Source organism: Glycine max, chromosome 1, assembly GCF_000004515.6.
Source record: "Glycine max cultivar Williams 82 chromosome 1, Glycine_max_v4.0, whole genome shotgun sequence".
NCBI classification, from domain to species: Eukaryota; Viridiplantae; Streptophyta; class Magnoliopsida; order Fabales; family Fabaceae; genus Glycine; species Glycine max.
This window is the reverse complement of record NC_016088.4, coordinates 55,136,504-55,159,090: the sequence shown is the minus strand read 5'-3', so window position 1 is coordinate 55,159,090 and position 22,587 is coordinate 55,136,504. Positions and strand designations below refer to the sequence as shown.

General features: G+C 35.1%; 2 protein-coding genes across 12 annotated transcripts; one reads left to right on the top strand and one right to left on the bottom strand.

The window, feature by feature from the left end:
- The first annotated feature begins 3,505 nt into the window (after positions 1-3,505).
- On the top strand, positions 3,506-8,945 carry LOC100793475 (O-fucosyltransferase 29). Of its 3 annotated transcripts, XM_014776668.3 has the most exons (10): positions 3,506-3,520; positions 4,162-4,462; positions 4,565-4,655; positions 5,015-5,091; positions 5,385-5,473; positions 5,559-5,748; positions 5,913-6,094; positions 6,399-6,501; positions 6,766-7,094; positions 8,302-8,945. In XM_014776668.3, exons 2-10 carry the CDS (start codon positions 4,205-4,207, stop codon positions 8,618-8,620), a joined length of 1,638 nt encoding a protein of 545 aa, XP_014632154.1. In that variant the 5' UTR covers positions 3,506-3,520; positions 4,162-4,204; the 3' UTR covers positions 8,621-8,945. The 3 variants fall into 3 exon arrangements, with proteins under 3 accessions (XP_014632154.1, XP_003516662.1, XP_006573723.1); XM_003516614.5 differs by lacking the exon at positions 3,506-3,520 and having other exon boundaries at positions 3,785-4,462; XM_006573660.4 differs by lacking the exon at positions 3,506-3,520 and having other exon boundaries at positions 3,971-4,462; positions 6,841-7,094.
- A 550-nt stretch (positions 8,946-9,495) lies between these two features.
- LOC100792961 (uncharacterized) lies at positions 9,496-22,011 on the bottom strand. Of its 9 annotated transcripts, none has more exons than XM_006573659.3 (18): positions 21,803-22,011; positions 21,612-21,703; positions 18,592-20,618; positions 17,619-18,131; positions 15,600-15,868; positions 15,111-15,374; positions 14,929-14,990; positions 14,614-14,666; positions 14,415-14,522; positions 12,639-14,335; positions 12,322-12,430; positions 11,687-11,867; positions 11,313-11,380; positions 11,079-11,194; positions 10,555-11,008; positions 10,136-10,455; positions 9,931-10,003; positions 9,496-9,825 (listed from the first exon to the last, which is right to left on the bottom strand). In XM_006573659.3, the coding sequence occupies exons 3-18, from the start codon at positions 20,606-20,608 to the stop codon at positions 9,821-9,823; spliced, it is 6,309 nt and encodes a 2,102-aa protein (XP_006573722.1). In that variant the 5' UTR covers positions 20,609-20,618; positions 21,612-21,703; positions 21,803-22,011; the 3' UTR covers positions 9,496-9,820. The 9 variants fall into 9 exon arrangements, with proteins under 9 accessions (XP_006573722.1, XP_040872891.1, XP_040872896.1 ...); XM_041016957.1 differs by adding an exon at positions 21,477-21,558 and having other exon boundaries at positions 14,929-15,374; positions 21,639-21,710; positions 21,798-22,007; XM_041016962.1 differs by adding an exon at positions 21,527-21,558 and having other exon boundaries at positions 14,929-15,374; positions 21,639-21,703; positions 21,803-22,007.
- Positions 22,012-22,587: the final 576 nt, after the last annotated feature.

The following is a 22,587-nucleotide window of genomic DNA, read 5'->3' as shown; positions in this document are numbered from 1 at the left end:
CGTTTTTCATCCATTCTTGTTGCGCCGTCAAGTCCTCGTCGTTCATCCCTCTGTTTGTGTGTTGTTGCCGTTGTCATCACTCTGAGTATATTTTCTGTGTTGATTGAAAATGGAAATACGTAGCATTGTAATTGATTGGGAATCCGTATAATGCATATGGATTGACCATCTGTATAAATTATACGGATTCACAATCTGTATAATTGTTTTTTATTTTAATTTTTTTTAATAATAAATTGTTATTTGAATTAATTAATTTATTTAAATATAAATTTAAAATTTGTTTTTATTTGATAATTTATTTTAAAATTTATTTATTTAATTATTTATATTTGTTTATTTAAGTTGTTTTAAAGTAATTAATTAATTTAATAAATAATTTATTTTCTAATTTTAAAATTAATGTATAAATTTTATTGTTATTTAATTATTTTGAAAATAAAAAATTTAATTTAATTTTATATTTAAAATATTTGTTTATAAAATTGTGAGATAACAAAAATTCCAATTTTTTTATAACAATATATTGTAGAATTTAGTTAAACAAGAAACTATAATATTATATATGAAAAATGTTTTTTCATTGATATACTCGCATCAATATTATTACACTAATAGTATTCAATATTTACACAAATATTTTTTGGAAGTATAAAAATAATGATTTTTTTTCATTTATTTATGAATATTTAAAAGTATTAAAATATTTATCTATAAAATAATGAAGTAGTCATTTATTAGAAATAAAGAAACAAAAACATACTTAGATTTTGATGATTTATTTTAGTTTACTAGAATTGATCATGTGAAGTATAAAAATTATAAAAAAAAGAATTTCTATATTGGTTTATGAATATATAAAAATATTAAAATAGTTATTTAAAACTAATTAAATTTCTATTTGTGAATTATTAAATATTAATTTATAAAATATTTTAAATTAATTGTAGTTTAATTTTGATCATATTTTTGTTTGTTACATTAATGATTTAATTTTAATTTAAATGTTGTTATTACCTTTGTTAAAATATACTACATTGTATAATACAATAGGATTTTAGAAGATTTATTGGTCAACTTGTTAGTTAGTTTATGAAACTTAACTCTTTTTTTATGAATTACTTATTATTATTTTTGTAGTTAACTGTAATTCATAAAATTAATCATATTTTAATTAATAGGACTAAAAGAGAATCAAAATATAAAATATAGGATTAAAAATACCTCTTTTAAATTATAATGACTAAAAAATCACTTTTAAAATAAAAATGATTAAAATAAAATAAAAATGTAAATTATTTTAAAATAAATACCACTTTCAAATTATAAAAACTAAAATATACAAATTATGAAGCTACACGTAGTTAAACATATTATAAAAAATATAACTAATTATATTAAAAAAACAATAAAATGATTTTTTTTTTAAAATAGGTTATATGAATTAACAATCTTACAAATTAGCAGTTCTTATGATTCATAGGGATGGACAATCTATAAATTTCATACGAATTGGCAATCCCTAAAAATCATATGGATTGTTAATCCGTAAGAAACACAAGGATTATCAATCGTAAGTTTTATATGGATTGCAAGTCCCTGTAAAACTATATCAAAATTCTCAAAGAAAAAATCAACGTACCTAACTGCCACACTAATCACCACCACTTGCCAACTAATCGCCGTAACCAATGCGCTTCGACCAAAATAGACACAACAATGAAGGATCAACTCTCACGACAATGAATGCAAAGAAAATAATGAATGGTGCATGAAAAGGGAAAAGGAAGAAGAAGAAGTTAGCCGGATTAGTTTGGGAATTTACAAAAATTGTTGGGTACACAAGAACATAGATTGATAAGTTCAGAAAAACTTTAGAACTTGGGCCATGAAAGGTCATTTTAAGCTCAGCAATGGAAAATCACCGAGCAGTTGCTTCCTCTACCATTTTAACCTTTTGTGAAAATGTAATTTTACACTTCAGTTTAAGTGCCGGAAGCAATTATGGAGTGCAGGAAGCAACTGCCTAAATCACCGAATGGAATCTGGCCCAAATTTAACAACGCAAATAAATCTGCACATTTAGTTTAATTAAATTTTGAAACCATTAGCCAAACAAATTTTTGGAACCTGTCGTTTATAAATGTGTTACAAAAGGCATTGGTAACACTTCTCTCAAATTATACCACGTGTGCCATTCAAGCGGCTAACTACACCATTAATTATTATTAGTTTCCGCTAAAAGAAATTAGCTTCCGCTCATTCTTGGTTTTCTAATAATATCTCTAGCTTTAGGCTACTAATCAATGACTACCTTGGTGCCACCATCGAGTACTTGGGTCCATCTTCTGTATTAAAACGGAAGAAGAACGAACGGTGGTGAATCTAGAATATGGTACTTTAATACCCACTAAACTTTCGTAGTTTAAACTTTAAAGTGAGCTATGAGTGGCACATTTCGGTTTTCTTTTCTTTATCCATCTTTTAATCCCTTTGAGCAAAGGATCGAACACATTTTACGTGTTACATAGATCAAGGAATGTTCCATTTCCAGGGTTAGAAGCTGTAAATTTATGCTATCAAAAAGGATAACGAAATCAGGGTTAAAGAGTTCGCGTTGCACGTGCGAGTATATATATATATATGGGGAAGCATCTTGTGTAATTTTTTTGATAATTATGTTATTGATACATCACTTTCACCAATTAGTTGTTAGTAACATCTTGTGTAATTAAATATATTAAGAACAATTCCAACGAGAATAGGCACTTTATTAGGCAGCTTAAAAGCTTAAGATAATATTAAAAACACTTTTAAATTGATTTGTCTAATGGACATGTGTTTATATGTGTAAAAATAACTCTAACATGATTTTTACTCTAGCAATAATTCTTTCAAAATCAATTCTACTAAAATTTTGAAATAAGCATATCTAAAATTATTTTTTCTTAACTATCCTTTAAAATATTATTTCGAAAAATAAATTGATTTTTTAGCTTCACAATTTTTAAAACACTAATTTTTCACAGTCAATTCTACAGAAACATGAAATAAATAAAGCAATATAAAGAGTGAATTGCATGGAGCAGTGGTCCTATATATTCAGGGAATCTGATTGTCTTTATCCTAAACAAAGGAGACGTTAAATAAAGTCCCTCCTTAAATCGTCTTGTAGCAGGTATCGTGCTTTTGTCCGCCATGAGGTTTCAATATCTGTCTCCTTCGTTTGCAATTGTTTGTATTGTATCCCTATATTATACCAATTAAAACTCAATCACGTCGTTTTTATTTGAGGCAAGTAGCAACTCACCAAAAACCAAAACAAAAGATATCTATTGCTACCACAATATTCTTTGTTCCTTTTCACATCATAATGACAGGATTGCAAAACACAAAATAGCTCAAATGGTTGTTACACTACATACTATTCTTTCTCTTCCCTAAACCTCTCATTTCTTGCCAAGTTGAAAGAAATTGCAACTCACATGGCAGTGCAGAAACTCATTAATTTTCATATTTGGTAATTATCTCGGATTAAATCAATCCTCTTTATACCAGCTAGCCATCTCTAAGCGTTCCACCGGCTCCTAGCCGTAACCATAACTCCCCATAAATGAAAGGCAGACGAAGATAACAAGATGAGAGGTGGCATATACAGTACATGATTCATATCCACCATATATAAGAAATTTCATGATAAAATTGAAAACAAATAACATATAATTCGAGTCATGTATCAGAAGACATTAAATGGGAGTTGTATAGTATCATTTATATATACACACTATTTCTAATTAAGGTGGGATCTGTAGTACAATATTTTATTTAATCAACAAAAATAAACATATATCAATTAGGTTGGTTATGGTACGTTTAAAAAAAGGTTAGAAGGAATTAATTCCTTGTTAATTAAATTTTCATAAGGAGAAGTTTTCATATTCATTGTGCTGAATAAGATTATCTTTGAATGAAAACAAAAACAAAATGAAAAATATTAATTCTTGTAAAAAAAATGTTTTAAGATGGGAAAACAAAAGTTATATTCTTTTCCACTCTCAGTTGTATTTTTGATTTGATGTTCAGAGAATTGATTTTAGATATAATTATTCCCTCCCTTCTTCTCCTTTTGCTTACTAATTTAGGGTTGTTCTCCCTTGATAGTTAATAGTTCTTTGTGTTGGGGAGAGGATGTGAGGTTAAAACAATGGGTGTGGAGAAGTTGAGCTTATTATCGACGACGAACCTCGCCGTGTTAGCTCAAGCGAACAACAAATGCAGTAGCAGGAAGCACGTGTGTTGGAGATCATCCACGACGCCGTTTCATCTGCAGCGGAAGCCGATCTCATGGTCTGTGTTGTGCGGTTTCATGCTATTTGGGTTGGGCCTCATTTCTCTCTTGACGGGCCACATGGTCTCTGATCTCGAATGGTACTCTCACCGTCGCTCTCTCTACTCTACAATGGTCAGTCATTTCTATTTTCATCTCTGCCTTTCATTTTCGCAACAATCACAATGTGAGTGAGGGGTTGTCAAATGTTTTGCGTGTGAACGAATGTTTTGTCAGGATGGGAGCTATCGTGCGCCAATCGATGTTTGGAAATCCCAGTATTCTAAATATTACTACGGATGCAGTGTAAGGGGACGCGCTTATGCTCGTGAGTTTCTTTTTCATCCTTACATTACTCGCAATTTCCTTCGTGAATTGCAATTTGCTGCTTTCTTGTGCCAGAATTTAAGCTCCTTGGGCGAATCATGAATGTTTTCACTTTGTTTTCAACTCTCACTTGTTTTTTTTTTTTTTTTTGCTGAGCTATGTATGTGAATGAAGGCTGAACTGATGAATTTTCGGTTATAGGGTGTTTTTTATGCGGTGACTTGAGGGATGTGTGAGCAGATTGAAGGGTTTCATTTTATATTTTGTATGAATGGACTTCTAATGATTGGGCTGAGGAATATATATACTAACTTTTCCATGTGTTATCTTCTCTCTTATTTTGGTAACCGGATAATGTAGCTGCTGTGCCTGAGTGGATGTCGAATGGCTACTTGCTTATTGGTACTAGTGGAGGATTGAACCAACAAAGAACTGGGGTGAGTGGGACATAAGTTTCATCATAGGATACATTATGGTCATTTGTGTTTTGTTTTGTGTATGATCTGCCGTCTTAGTTGCCCGCCTCACCTACCAATTAAAAGCATGAAAATGATTAGAGTTTTTATACAATTTTCTCTTAATTAATTGGCTCTGATTCAGTTGTTTTCAGAGAATATGAGGGTTGGTTAGGTTCTCTTTCCTAGTCAGGCAGATGATTTATTTATTTTTAAAAATAATAATGAATAATTTCTTCCTGTGGAAATGACAATCATCATGTTCCTGCACCCAGATAACAGATGCTGTTGTTGTTGCACGAATTCTTAATGCCACACTAGTAGTACCTGAGTTGGATCATCATTCTTATTGGAAAGATGACAGGTAATTTGCAGTTCCTTTCACTCATTCACCATGAGACTCAAGTTTGTTGGTTCATTTAAATGAAGGCATTTTTGTTTGAATACAGCGACTTCATCCATATTTTCGATGTCGATTGGTTCATTTCTTATCTCGCAAAAGATGTTACTATTGTCAAAAGAGTTCCTGATAAGTTCATGCGGTCAATGGAGAAACCACCATATACAATGCGCGTCCCGAGGAAATCAGAGCCTGATTATTATCTTGATCAAGTTTTGCCTATACTTTTGAGACGACAGGTATGACCAGTTGTTTTTGATACATATTTTAATTTTTTTTAATTCACTAGATGTTTTGATTCATTAAATAACTCTCATCATGAAGCATTAGTTACTGGTTTTTGTCAATTTACAGAATGTCTCTGAATTTGGCTGAGATAACTAACATGTAGGAAATTTTACAGGTTGTTCAATTGACAAAATTTGACTACAGACTTGCAAATAACCTTGACAATGAGCTACAGAAACTACGTTGCCGCGTTAATTTTCATGCTTTGAGATTTACAAAACCTATACAAGAACTTGGTCAAATAATTGTTATGAGAATGCAAAAGATGGCGCGGCGTTTCATAGCAGTGCATTTGAGGTTTGTTTGATGTTTCCCTTTCCACAACTTCTTTGTAGTGTTCTGAAATTTGAAAGTTGTTGTAATTGGAAGTATTTGTTTACTTCTACTTCGGGGTTTATGGAAGGGAACCCCTTAAATTCAACTTTCTCAGCTGATAAAAAAAAAAATTCAACTCTCTCATGTTACTTAATAATAGCTATAAAAACAACTTAATGTTTCACTCTAAAGTATGAAATAGAATAAATTACATAAGAGCTTGGGAAGCAAGGAGGATCCATGTTAATTGCCACTAACAACAGAAATCGTGATTGGTTTACGACAGGTTTGAACCAGATATGCTAGCATTTTCAGGTTGTTATTTTGGTGGGGGAGAAAAGGAGAGACGCGAGCTTGGTGAAATCAGAAAAAGGTGGACAACATTACCTGTAAGACTACAATCCATTGGCTTCCAATGTACAAATCTAATTCATTCAACTAACAAGATTCTGACATTTTGTCCTTTCTTAAACATTCTGACTTTCTTGAACGTATTGAAACCGACATTGTTTCTTGGCGCATTGCCTAATATGCTTTCTAAGTACAAATTAATTTTTGCCATATAAGATTTCTTACAGTTGAAACTAATTAACTTTTTGCTGATATGAAACGAATGAGTTTTCCCTCAATCCTCATGAATCATGAAAAAGCAGGATTTGAGCCCAGATGGAGAACGGAAGCGAGGGAAATGTCCTCTTACTCCTCATGAAGTGGGTTTGATGCTGCAGGCACTTGGCTTTTCAAAAGATACATACCTCTATGTTGCGTCAGGAGAAGTATATGGAGGGGAAGAAACTATGCAGCCTCTCAGAGATCTTTTTCCCAACATCTATACAAAGGAGATGCTAGCTGAGGAAGAGCTGAAACCTTTCCTTCCATTCTCTTCCCGCCTTGCTGCTATTGACTACATTGTTTGTGATGAAAGTGATGTATTTGTTACTAACAACAATGGTAACATGGCCAAGATTCTTGCAGGTCGAAGGTAATAATATATAAAATCTCTTTAATATCCTCCTTTTGTTTGTTTAGTACATTAATGAACTTATTTCTAAAAGTTAAACTAAATACAATGAACAAACTATTATCCACAACATGTAATGGAAATGCTAGAATCATAATTATGATTAATCTGTTATGGTATGTGGCTACTATGTTGCATTATTTACTCTTGAATTATATACCAAATGGGTGGGAAAGCTATGGTTTTCCTTGGATTTAGGAAAGCATGTTGTATTTTATGCTACTTATTCACTGGCAGTCTTGTAGAAAGAAAAGGGATAAATTATACATTTAGGATCATCTGGAATCATGAACTTCAAAACTGTCGGAAGATACAGAGTATAGGATGTAGGTTGGGTTAAAGATGGTCTAGGTAATGATGCAATGCCCACAAATAAGGCAAGATCTATATCCTATTTCTTCCCCACCTTTTGTTGATTACTCTACTAACTCTCGCGACTTCAAAATGTTGGAGAGCAGTTGTTATTGTACTAGGAACCACAATTGCATTTTGAGTTGTTTGGAATTAGCAAACTGTGCTATAACTATAGGGACTATTTTGGCAAGTTTCAAGAAAAGTTGATATTGTATAATATATTTGCATAGACGACAATGTTCTCTTCTAAGGACCATTTTCCTAGCGCAGTTTAGATCTTTGGCAGCTTAATTTAACTGAAAATAGCAAAACCCATTGAAAAGCCAAATCTGATATGCTGTTGATGGTAGAATTAACATTGAAGTCAAATCTTGTATAGTTGTATGTTACAAAAAACAACTACTTTGCTTTTATTTAGGCATTTAAGTAGACTTGATTAACGTACTAATCTTCTGTCAATATTTGTTTTTCCCGAGGGTCAATATTGAGGAGATTTCAATGTTCTCATTTACAAATAGGCAGTCATGTAGTTGATTTCATTTTCAGCTATCTTTTGCTAAAGCAAAAGTGTTCTCGCGAAAAGTATAACTTGTTTCAGGAGGTTTCCTGTAATGCCTGTGCTTTCCTCGGCTCTTTTTTATAAACACAAAACTCGAAACTTGATGCCAATAGCAATTCCTTCAGGATCTCTTTATTGTAATGCACATGATCTACTGCGCATTATGCTTGCTTTTACTGACTAACGCATTATCTTCCTATTCTTTTATTTTTGACTAATGTGCCTCCTGTTAACCTTTCATTTTGTTTACGATAGGAGATATATGGGTCACAAAAGAACAATTAGACCAAATGCAAAGAAGCTTAGCACGATATTGGCAGGAAGGCATCAAATGGACTGGGATACCTTTGCCAAAAAGGTTAAGTCATGCCAGAGAGGATTCATGGGAGAGCCAGATGAGATGAGACCTGGTCGAGGTGAATTTCATGAATTTCCAAGTTCTTGCGTGTGCAAGAGACCATATGTGGATGAAGAACTCAGCAAAGAGGTATATCGTTCCCCAAAACTCGTTGCAATTAACCTTACTGCAAAAGCTTATTCCTCCTCGAATGGAATTAGAAGAGGCAGGACATGAAGTTAACTTGAACCATGAGGTTATCGGGAGGGGGGGAATCAAGAGTTATCTCGCTCTGTTAATGCCAACGGAACGTCAATTGAAAATTGAATAATATGGTAATGTGTCCATTTTCACACGATTGATCTTTGTAAATCATCAGGGGAAAAGTTCTTAGGTGGGTGGCTCAGTTAAGGTCCTAAGGACGTCAGTGCGTTGCAAAATGTAGATATATATATATATATAAATATATGCTTGTTAGCTTAGATTTGCTTCAAATCTTTTTTGCCACATTGTCTCCGTGCAAAATTGAATTACTCATTTTCTTCCATTCTGTCCGCTTAAATCCATTTTTGTCAATTAATATATTCAGATAAACGAAATCATCCATTCAGATAAATGAAAAATGATAAAAGCTCAAACCAGATACATAAAGAGGGAGGGTATTAAGTGAGAATTCTTGGATAGTTTGGGAACTAAAACTTACAATTCTAAATTTATTTTAATTAAATTTTTATATTAAAATTTATAATTCTTACTTTTTAAAACAACAATTATTTTTATTACATGTTTGTCAACCAATTAATAATTACCCTAGGAATTTTAAATTATAAAAACCAACAATCTGATCACGTGATAATTAATAATTAGCAGTAAAATTCTATACTTTACTTTCATTAAATTCTTAATTTTAATCATTCATTTGGATTTTGAAATTTAAATTTATTATATAAATTACTCTTATCATTAGCTATAAATGAAACTTTCCCATTCTACATCTTTAGCCACTGAAAAAATGAAACTTCCCATTCGTTTCTCATAAATAACGCTGACTCTGGATAGGGTATGAAATATGCGCGAACTGGAAGAGAAGGTACTAGCCGACAGCCAATGAATGCAGCAATTGGCATGTAGAGCATCCCGTTATGTTATCATTTGAAGAACAAACAAACCTCTACCACCAAGGTAACATGGAGAATATCGATATACAGCACAGCCTACGGATCAAATCACATTCAAATTTAAATAAATACTAAAAAATCAATATGACCGACCGTCTACTGAACTATAGTCCGCCTAAAACATAGGAAGCAAGAATTTCCATTCCATTCCTAGGTTGGTTCTCTATTATAAATATACACATCTATGCTAGGTATGTCGGTCATCTAAATAACAGGCCGGTCTTTTAACTGTACCGCATCATTGCAAGCTCCCTTCCATTTAACCTGTTGCAACTCACAGTCAAACAGTTGAAATGTAATAATAACTCGACCCATAAAAGAGCACGTGACTCGAAATAAAAATTCTAGGAGGATATGGATGATACTCACTCTTAGTATTACGATTATGTGAAACCGAAGGAATCTTTGAGATGATCAAAGAGCTCTGCAATCCTTCTAATAGCTGCCACCATATCAGATCAGATTCAAAACAAAAGGTCATTATATGAAATACAATTTTTAAAGAGTAAAATTGGCTTCATACTTGAACGAGATAGAACCATAGAAGAAAAACCACTCAGTTATAGAAACTTACTCTTGATGTTGGCTGGATCCTGCGATTGGATCTCCGGGGCTCAACCACGTCGGATGCTGATTTCATGGGATTGTCATTTAAAGCCTTTTCCATCTCACCTTTACCTGATTTAATATGGGCAGGCGCAAGTTTCCCTTTACTTGCTCTTGATGAGGATGCTCTTTTAGTGGGATGAGCATCCACCGAAGTTGCCAGCGTTGAAAACAAGATTGATCCTGTTGCTCCATCACTTGCAGAGTGAGGTGCTCTCTCCACCTTACTTTCACTCTGGGAAGCATTCTTGAATTGATTTGAAGAATCCTTAATCCTTTCAGTATGACCTGTCAGGTCATTGGAGAGAAAACGCATTTGATAAAGAAATATCTTTTGGTGGGATTACTCTACCCAAAACAAAACGCACGCTGATTTTCCATACTTACTTGTCTTTGGCTTGGAGTCAGCTCCATGTTTCTCTTTGGCATCATTTTTGGAACTATTTTTCCATCCTCTAGGTCCGGAACTTGGAGGCATCAAGAAATTTGCAAGTTTAACTGAATCATTTCTATCACTGATCTTACTGTTTTCATGTGCCACGTAATGCTTGCTTACTTCCATAAATTTCCTTTTCTTCCCCGGTTTAGGAACACCAAAAATTACTTTTGATCCTTCTTTTTGAAGACCAGTCCTCACCATTCTGTGTGCATCAAATTTATTTTCATTCTTGCTGCTCTTACCAATATTAAACACTTTATCGTTTTCAGCCAAATTAAGTAATTTCATCTCATCAGGTTTTGCTGACTCCACAGCATCACTGCCTTTTGACATCTTGTCTTTCCCTTTTACATCTACCGCATGACTACCCAATTTAGGTCGTTTTTCGATTGGTGTATCACCCTGCATGCAAAATGTAAAAGTTAGCAGACTCACATGAAGTTGGGGAACCAGAAGAACCTAAACAAAGTACCTCATGGGTAGAACTGTCATTTGCCCCCACTTTGGAAGATTCAATCCATTTCCCATCCTTCCAGATAAGGGATGGACGGAGATGCCAAGCTCTAACAACCAACGTTTCTCCACTAGCTGCAGAAAACCAATATTATACATTTTTCTAAGAATAAGATGCCAATGCATTTTATGCCTTGGTAAGTATTAAGAAACAACATAGAATACAAAATGTTTAATCAAATAATTTACTTACCAGGAAAGTGAACAGTAAATGTTGTTTCATCTTTTTTATTCTTCGCTGTGATGACTCCTTCCCACCAGCTGATGACAAAAACTACCATGTGAGAGAACTTTAACATGCATATTTATCTTGTTCAGTTCTATTACAAATAATATTTTTACTTCAACAGAAAAAATGGAAAATCATAATTTATTTTAATTAAAGAACAGGAGGAAGTACAAAATAATCCTGATTTCAGAGGCCAATCAAACCAACAAACACCCATATGTCTATGATGAAAGAAATCAATGGTGAAGATGTTATAATATACACACAATAACTTCAAAGGGTATTGAAGAAATGGCCATCAATAGATAGCTAATTAAAAGAAGTCTATATAAGCAAACCTTTCTTGTATCCATGCATCAACTCTATCCCCAACAGACCATGCATAATCTCCCATAGCAGCTCTACGTCTCTTTCTTGTTCCTTCATATTGTAAAGTATTAAGAGGACGAGCAGTACGTATTCTGGGGTGTTTGTCTCCATCACATACAAGTGAAACCCATTCCTTTAATGGCCCTGCACCTAAAAGACAACAATATTTTTAATCATAATGAATGAATATTCAATACACACGAATACACAATTGAATAAGATCTTAATAAAAAATGGTTGGCAATTCACTAGCATCCAGATGTATACAAGCTATGGGAGACATGGACCATCTTTTAAACACTATTTTTTTATGATTTATCCAAAATTCATTTCAATCCTCTAGTATGATTTAATTTATGAACTTATATGACACTTTGGAACAAATACAACAGTTATATAGCTTGGTCTAATGCAGCATTTGCATTCTGATGTACCCTTTTAGAAGAATCCTCCTAATTGTACATTCAAATGAACTCAAGTCCATTGACTTTTCCATGAATAGCCAAATATTGGAAATACAGACATGCCATTTTCTTGCTGGCCAATTAATTAATAATATACTTCTGTTCTCATCAAAGTACAAGTATAAAGACTCACGACCAACCTTCAGCAGCTACAAGTGAAGTGTAGCCTACATAAGCTTTATCATCCCTCAAAGTCAAAATATTGGCTGAGAACCATGCAGCTTTAAACCCTTCCTCATCTTTGAAAACCTGATACATACAATAGCTTCAGTTTACTAGGAAATATATAATTTAAGAGCAACATATTACTTTTCAAAAATGAAAAGAATGTGTGTCGATTTAAAACCAGTGCCTAATCCCCACTAATGTTGATATTAGAAAAATGAACCCATGGGCATTAATCTAAACACTTTAACTAATTCAAATTAAAAAGAAAATAAATAAAAATAACAACAACCTCTACAAGTAAGCCCTCCTTGATGATGCTACTTTCCACCAGATTTTCAGATCCATTATTAACAGTAAAAGGAGCCTGAATTTCAGGCTCAGATCCAGGAACCACATGAATAGGCTTGACTAAATTAGAAACAACCTTGCGTCCCTTTGGTCCTCTTGAATTCTTTTCATTGATCTTAATACTAGCAGAAATGCCACCAGATAAAATGTCTCTGTTATGTGTATAAGAAGTTTCAGGAATATCTCTCACATTAATGTTCACCATATCTCTGGTAATGTCTTTGAATAATCCAACTTGCTGAGAAGACTCTCGGGTTGCTTTCAAACATCCCTCTGGGCCAGCTTCTACCAACTGACTTATTGGCAAAGGATCACCCATAGTTACAATTTTTCCTGCTTGAGATACAGCTTCTGCTGCCAGCTCAGCAGCCTTCACAATGGCATCCATATTTTCAGCTCTTTTGGTGGCAGCTGAAGCAGCTTCCACTCTCCTTTTAACAGCTTCCTTGGCAGCAACAATGATAGAACCAGGACTATTGGTTCCATTAGCACCTTTCAAGATGGAAGCAGGGGTTGCTTTTCCTAAGTTATTGGTACCCTCAGAAAGACAAATTTGATTACTTTGGCTGGAATTATTATAACCAGATGAAAGCAATGCTTCATCAGCCATTAGTTTTGCTTGAAGAGCAGCATTTGAGGCAACATTGGCAGCTGCTGCTGCTGCCTTCGCAATGGCTGCAGCAGCTGCAACGGCAACTGCTGCAGAAGCTAATTTAGCCTCAATATCAGGCATCAACCCAGAATTTTTATGTTTATCCAACTGATTCCATAACTCTAGGCTATGATTCACTGCAGCAGCAGAGAGAGCAGAAGCTTCCTCTGCATGTACCCTGGCCTCCTTAACTTTCAAAAGAGACTCATCTGACATAATCCTCTTCTCAACATTCTGATCATTTTTGGATTGATCAGCAAGAGGAGATACAGACACAACTGACTTTTCAATAGTAGTTATTGGCACATTCCCAACAGGGACCACAACTGCAACAGGAGTAGATGTATGGCTACCGACAGCAGGAGCCAGTGATTGAAAAGCCCTCTGGCCTAGATCCTCAGAGACCACAACTTTTTTTCTTTTTCTGGGCTTTGGATCTGAAGAGTGTTGAGCAGGTGATACTGTCACATTGTTTGCATCAAGCAGAGAGGCAGTTCCTGCAAAGATACTTTGCAAACCTGTACTGGAAGTAGGGAGACTGGAAGTAATATTCTTTATGACAGAGGAAGGAGGCAGAGATCCTTTGACTGAACCTAGCTTAATTGTATCTGAGGCAGGTGATGCAGAAATATGGGTGCTATTGTCAGGTGCAGGAGTTGGAGAACCAATCCATGGTCCTCGAAGGGGGGTTTGGGACATCCAAGGTGTGTTATGTCCAAGAAAATTCCTCACAGGAGTAGTTTGATAAGGGTGTAATGGAGTAATTGCTTGTGGATAATCCATGACAGAACCTCTTGCAATGGCACTAGATTGCAGGGAATCACTACCTAGACCTAGAGTTGATAGACTCCAAAGTGGAGATGAAAGAGGTATTAAGGGGTTTACAATTGGGGGAGTAGCCTTGCTGCTGGTTCGACCAAGTGGCGAAGAGATACCTTTCGCTTGAGCAGCACTTTGCTTATGTGGCAAATCAGAGGTTCTAGCAACTGCAGAACTCAATTATCAGAAGTTAACCAAACAAGTCAAAAACAAAACCAGAGAAAAAAGCTATGTCACAAGAGATACCAGATCGTGATTGCAGAGGTGTTTCTGGGTTAGCAGGATGAGATTTTTGACCATGTTGCCTTTCCATGCAGGCACGCCAAGCATTATCCCAAAGGCTCCTTCCACCATCTAAAAACACAATGTCTAGGAACTCAATATTTATTACGAGCAAATAACAAAATAAAACATGCAAAGGAGTCATGATAAACAAAAAATTAACCTGATCCTCCAAAAGCTGATATCATATAAGCCTCATCTGGTACCATGCCTTGACTGCAGCAACATCAATAACAAAAAGAATTGGCAGAGTTAATTATCATGCCCAAAACCTAGAATATTAATAACTTATATCATGCAGATCTAAATGGCTACGGTGACCTTGGCCTTGGATAATTTTGATTGAATGAGTATGAATAAGGTCTAAGAAAGGCAAAGTATGCAATGAGCCACGATTTTCCTATTTTTCATATGCGCATGCAAACATCACATGAGTAGCATCCATAACAATTAAAAAAAATACAATATTTGAACTCACATCAAAGCTCCATATACAAAGATCTGTGCACGTAATTGTACTTGCTGCTGATCTGTGAAAGGCTGATGAAACAAAACAGGTGGAGAAGCAGAAGTGTTCAAATCTGGAATGCTATATGTTGAAGTATTTACAACAGCAAATGACTTTGTACTATTTGAGTCAATATGCCCAAACTGCTGCACCTCATTTGACTGCATCATCTGAAAACCAGGAGATGGGCTCAGGGAAACTTTGGTTGATTTATCACCTCTATCAGTCTGTCTAGCCAGTTTAGTGTCCTTTGCATGACTTCCTCTTCTAGAAGATTCCTTTCCAGCACTCTTATTAGATGCTCGCCTAGTTTTGCGCTCAGCCGTAGCTTTAGAAGCACCATTTGTTGCTACCTCTCCAACAGATTTGGTTTTTGAGGGACCTCGCCCAAAAGTTGAAGGAGATCCCTCCATAGCCTTCAACAACAAAGAGGAAGGGAAAATATGAAAAGCCTATAAGATCATTTGTCATTCATAAAGTAATCAACAGAATATATCAGCCATGCATTTCATATAAATAACCTTTCAAGAAGCCACTTTGCACATTCAGGAAGAAACTCAATAAGGAAATATAGGCAATAAAAATAATAACATTCAGATACCAATTTCTAAGCTTGGATTACAAACTGCAACAAGACTTACTGATGATGTTTTGACGGTTTCAGTAACAGGAATTGGTTGCATCTTGCCAACATCATCTGCAACATCCTTTTTGGACAAATCAATCACTGAATTTACCTCAGGAGTTGACCTTCTTTCATCTTTAGATGCATTATTCTCCTTTAGATCTTCAGCAGTAGACAATGTATTTTTCGGACCACCATTTATCACCTCAGAAACTTGGGTGTTCTGATTAGCAGAAGCCTCAACTTGATTTTTGTCCTTTTCAGTTTGGGAAAGGCTTCCACCTCCTGTCTCACACAACTCAATGTAAGAGTCCAGTACAAAAGCAGAAGATATGGAAATTTGGTTTCCACATAAAATTTTGCCAGCAAAGTTCATATTGTAATAGGTATGGAAACATTTGAAGGAATCCTATGATAGAAAGAGAATGCAATTCACATACATCACAAAAAAATCAAAAAAATATGCATCAGACAATATAAACAAAATTACCATCATGACATGGTTATTTACCGCCCTTGATATGGATAGTAATGTGGCATGTTTATTAAAAGAAAACTATAAATAATATATGACCAATGAATTAAAAATAGTGGTCATCGAAAAGACTCATTTCTTCTTAGGTTCAACCTACTTCTTTCCCCCATTTGCTTTTTAATAGCCCAGGGTCTGCTCCTGATTCTCCTTGTGGAAGGATGTGCGGTCAATGGGGGAATCTACTTCCAAAAATATTCCCGCTTTATCGTCACCTTCCTACCTGCACACAGCTCCAATTCCTTGGTTCTTACTTGTACAGGACTCCTCCCATGCAAATTTAACTTCTTTGGGAACTTCTATGACCAATAGACATTTGATTTAATTTCCACGGGAGAGTCCTCTAATTACTCAGGTTCTTTCACCAGTAAATTTTATTTTCTCCATAACACCCTTTATGTTATGGGAAGTTGAGTATTTTGTTTGGGATTTATGGATGACCTGCTCTGCCCATTTAGATATCTTTCTCTCCATAACTTGTGTTTTAGTTCATAGACATTTATGTCCAGAACATTTATACAGTAGGCTTGTTTTTCTATCCTCTGTGGGTTTCAGCTTAAGGTAGGAGTTTCCTTTATCTTGTATCCAAATGAATTGGATAGTTCTAACACCATGCTAATGCCGTCATTTATATTACCTAGTTGCCCACTAAATCTTCTTCTTTTTAGGAGGACTCTTTCCCACCAGATGCTATCTTAATAAATTCTTAGGTAGTAGCATCATAGTACAAAGGAACTTTCTAGTATGCATCATTCATAATGGACTTGGGCATGAGTAAAACAATTGAAATTTCAATAGCAAGAGAATTACCAATGGAAGAATTGAAAAACACATTATCTTTGCTCATATAACCAGTAATTTGTTCATTGTTACCGGCTCCTATAGTTCTCTATCATATTCTAAATTGCATGAGACTTAGAACTTCAGTTGTAATTTTTCTTTGCTGACACAATTGATTGTACATAATATGAGTACAAGTTTATTAGCCAGAATTAGCTTGATAGCTGAGAAACTGGATCATATAAAGCAACAATTTTTCATTACAAAAAAACAACATCCCTCTACAAGAGAACACCAAGATAATTTCTTTAGTTGAAAATTTGCTAAGATAACCCAAACTGCACTAAAGGAAGGACTGAACACAAACAACAATTTTCACTTTACATAGCAATAAAAAAAAATTGAGAAATCATGAGATGCTCTGTGTAAGAAGCAGATACATACAAATTACAACCATAGTCTTCCTAAAAGTTGTATGGCAATAATCAGATAGACAGTTAATTTTTGGTAGTGAGATAGGCAGTTAATTCACAATGAGTACATACATTCATAAAAATAAAATAATCAAATCATTCAGTTTTAGACAAAACTTGAATGGTTGGCACAATGAATATATTACATATATTTTCTCCAAGTTCTAGAAGTGATGCATTAATCTCACAATAAAATGCAGAATTTAAGGGAAATTTATAAGTAGACAACAAAAACTGGATTAAAGATTACCTAATTTTTCTGAGGAAGACTCGTCAGGATTCTCCTGCACAGTATCCTTGCCATCCTTAACTAAAGAAACTGTAACACCATCACTCTGTTTCTCAGATGATGCACATAGAACTTGAGGCATACCAGTCTCTTTTGCACATTCCTGAATAACTTTATCATTTGCTGTTCCTTGAGGTTCACCAATCTTTATAGCACTAGTCCCTACATTGTGCTGGCAATCACTGTCACGTAACAATAGCCTTGAAGTATCAGAAGAATGATGTTTTTCAGTTCCTGTGACAGGACAAGGAGCAGTTTCCAGTTCAGAAGATCCAACAAGGGTAGATGTGCCTGCTTCCTCAGCTTTTGCTGTAAATTCTCTCTTTTCCTCAGCAGAAGAATATCCAACAGGAGTTATCCCTTGAAATTCATTGTGACTAGTAACTTCATGAGTGGAAACAACTTTGCTAGAAGGTGGAATGTCTACAATCTCATGTGATGTCAAACTATTATTTTCTGAAACAACTTGTGAAACTGAAAAATAAGATGAAAAGGAAACCTTTAAGTTAGTGAGCTATTAGGAATTTGATCCCAAGATGAGTGTAGAACCTTTTAATACATTGGTAAACAAGAAAGTGACACATCATTGTCGTACCTAAAGGCCTGAATGGTTTTGAGAAAATGATTAATACTTTTGTTTCCTATTATCACTAATAATTATAAAGAATGTCACCTTGTTTCCTGTTTTCAATGATTTGTACAAGAAATGATGGAAATGCCATAATAGGAAACAAGATGAAAACAATGACATTTTTGTAACCATTGGCAAAAACAGGAAATGACATTTACTCAAACTAGACAAGCCTAAGAATTTCCATTTGTAGTGCAAGTTTTTAACAATTTTCAATATATAAAATAGGTGGTATCATATGATTCACTAACAGTGAACAACTATTTAGACTGAGTGTGTCAAGATTAAATCCTTATAATGTACCTGAATTATTGACAGGTGTGACATCGATTGATACTGTGGAAGTTGTCAACTCGATTTCCATGCTACCTTCACTAATAGATGATGAAACAACACCCATATCAACATCACAATGCTTCTGGCTAGAATCAGAAGGAACCCTTTCATTCTCCTGATCATTGACAGAGACAACTTGATCGCAGTTTTCCTGGTCATGCTGTCCATCAGATTCATTGCTTACACATATTTGAGTAGACTCGCCCAAAATGGAAGATTTTGTTGAAAAATCCATCACATTGCAACTTGAAAAACCTTCTACCTTTTTGCCACTATTTCCTTCACTGATAGAGGAAATGTTATTTTCCTCAGCAGTAAACATAGATGCCTCAGACTTGCTTGACAAATTAACTGTATCCACGTGATTACCAATGTTCAATAGTTCATCCTGATCATTTACAGAGACATCTTGATCACATTTTTCATGGTCATTCTGTCTGTCAGGTTCATTGTTTACACATATTTGAGTAGACTCACCCAAAATGGAAGATTTTGTTGAAAAGGCCATCACACTGCTACTTGAAAAACTTCCTACCATATTTTCACTATTTCCTTCATTAATAGTGGAAATGTTACTTTCCTCTGCAGTAAGCACAGATGCCTTGCCTGACAAAATCACAATATCACCAGTGTTCAATAGCTCATCTTCCTTAGTAACACTGCCGACATCGTATGTCGTCTTCTCCATGACATCCACATTCTGCTGCATATTGGGAAAATTCTCACAATGTAAATTACTAACCTCAACCGCTTGCCCCTCAGAGATAGAATCATCTTTAATTGAAGGTTTTGGCAATTCAGTTGTATTTGGTACAGATTGGTCATCCATTACCACATCGTTAAGCAACATTACATCTTCACTTACAATGTTCTGAGACAGAGCACTGAAACACATATCTTCACTGCTTTTTTCAACTTTCTGCGAAACAGCAACAGATTCCATTCTTAAGGAACTCTCTAAACTACTTATCCCAGTCTCAAGACCTTCAACTACACCTCTACCTTCCAAATGTTCTTCTGTGGGGATTGAACAAAAGGGTTTATCCAAATGATGTGCATCACCCCCAACCATGCCTCGATCCAGAGTCTGTGTGTCCACAACAGCTTCTTTATCCATCACAGAAGATTCCAAATCTTGATTATTAGTTTGTGCTTGTAAAGGATCTCGCTTGTCATCACCCATATTTTTCATACATGATTCAGCAATATTAGTTTGCACTGCAGATGAATCATCTTGAGTTTTGCCATGATGTGAGTCATCATCAACAGTCTCAACTTGTCTTTGGTTTGTATTGTTATTTTTGTCATTGGTATCAAGAGTCAGGCTCCCCTCAGACACGGGCAAGTCAATATTTCTGCAGATATCACTTAGTTCAGGGTTACTTGAAGTTCCATCAATGGATAATTCCCCATCATGACCTTGGGAGACTCCACCCTGAGGCTTCTCCATTCCTACATCCTCTTTCAATCCAGAAAAACTAGTATGGGTGCCACCAGGTGGATGTAAATCTGAAACACTATGTTTAAATTCATTTTTATCATCAAATTTTGGATTGGTGTCCATTTGCTTAGCTAAGCAGGCCAGTTCATCACAGGCATCTGATTCCTGAATAACTGTTTGTCTAGGAATATAGTCCTCCTGTCCAACAGATTTCAAAAGCATTTCAACAGATTCTGAGGAAGTAGCCTCAGACCAAACATTGCCATGCCTTGATATAGAGCAAGACTCAGCTGCAGTTGAACTGAACTCTATGCCACTACCCCCTCGGGAGAAAGTGTCAATCCACTGGTTATCTTCGTTACTTTCAATGCCAAGAAAAACTTCAGTTTCTACTAAACTATCAAATCTTAAATTCGCTTGAAGGCTTTCATCAAAATCAAACTTGGGGAGAGCATATGGCCTTAATACCGGAGGAAATTTGGCGCTCCCTTCACCAGCTAAATGGAGATTCTGGTTTTGAAAATCATTGTCATCATAATCCATGGGTGAATCCCTAAAACAAATAAGTACATTAGAATAAGAGAAACAGCAATAATCGTGAGCTTAAACCTGATACAAATGTATGCACACATAAACAGAAAGACACTCATAGAGACAAATACAAAAGCAGAGAGAGGTACATGTAAGATCCACCATGGGCATATCCATCATCCAAGTATGAGCATATGTCATTACACATACAAACAGACACACAAATACATAGAAATTCAATAATAAATTAAAAAAAAATCCGTTGGCTTGTTGCAAACAAATTACAAGCCATGTATAAAGCAGGTAAACATAGAAACTTAATTCAATAGAGCAAAAAACATATATTGAAACATTTAACTGTTACTCCATAATTCAAATTTTCACAGCCACTACCTAGAATAGCCCTTTAAAAGAAAAACCAAATATCATGGCACAAATAATTTAGGTTCTGCAATGGTAATATATCTATCTAATCAACAACAACTGATGCACTTTGAAGGGTGAGGGAGAAGAGAACAATCCCCGGGGTTTATGGGCTCTGTCTAGTGATATGCAAAGTTGATTTTACAATACCACGAGGGAGAAAACAGCACATAAGATAAACCTCAATAATTTGAAGAGTCCAAGTTATTTTGATTCAACAAATTTATCCAAACAGGTTAGCTTCTTAGGCATAGGACCATAGTAGCATTCAGCAACCTCTTGAATAACCTTGTTAAAAACATGGTGGAGTTAAAAATGGATACATCAAGCAATTCTTTTTCAACAATAGAGAAACACGAATTCAAATTCGGGACCAATTGAAGTGTGCCGTTGTTCTGACTCAAGCGAGAGAAGAAAACCAAAAAAAAAAAAAAAAAAGTGGTAGAACAAAACTCACCATTTCTAAGCAAAGGAAGCAAAAGTAACCATTTTTCAAACAAAACTCACCATTTCTAAGCAAAGGAAGCAAAATTCTTAACCTAATCACAGAAGAGGAAAAGATTGAGAACCCAAAGTTGGACGTGAACAGTACCAGAACAAGTAAGTCTAGAGACGCTACCTCCCTCCATCCGGCGAGGAAATCCAACCCTTTTGATCTCACCTATTCCCCAATCGTACAGTCATCTACTCTCTCCAACACAAAAAATCTCACCGTCAGTGCAAATTCACCGCAGAAAAAAAAAACAGAGAAACGAAACAGCGAGAGAGCGAATTGAACCTCACCGGCGGATTCGATTTCCGGCGGATCGAACTAGGGTTCCGGCGATGAGGTGAGAGTTACGAGGAAGAAGTGCGAAAACTGAAAAAGGTGGGTGTGTGGAGTGGATTTGTTTGGTTGTTCGTTGGTTGGGTTTGGGTGTGGCTGTGGAAAAAAGCTGAGTGGGAGAATTTTGTTTTTTTCCCAAGGAAGAGAAAAATAAGTGTCAGCGATGGAAACAAAATTGAAAAAAGTGGGTTTGTTCGTAAATAGTCAAGATCCGACGGGCGAAGATGGCCACGGTAAACACGTGGGTGGCCCTGATTCGCACGTGGAAAGTATCTACTTTCTAGGGTTAAGCAGGAAACCGCTATCCGTGGGAAATAGTGTCACGTATGCCCGGCGGCTGATTGGTTATTTAAGGCTGAGTCAAGTAAGTATCTCGTCAAAACTCGGATGCTCTCATCCAACGGTTCACAGAGGCTTTACTAAGGGAATCAGGAATCGGGAGCGTGTAGTGTAGCCACCTACATAAGTTTTTCAGTTTTTTTTTTTATTTTCTTCGTGTTATTATTAAATTAAAATAGTAAATTCTTCAAAACAAAAAAATAGTCGAATTAATAAAAGGCCAATGACTGCACCATAAAAAAGGGCGAATGAAAAACAATAAGGAAATCCTTTTTTTTATAATGCGTTGCACGTGATTTTAGTTTGTTAACTTTTCTTGAATTAATTAATTAATCAATTTTCTTAATGTTAAAAATCAAACAAATTTGTATTCTTATAATTTTTATTTTAAATTTTCAAATTA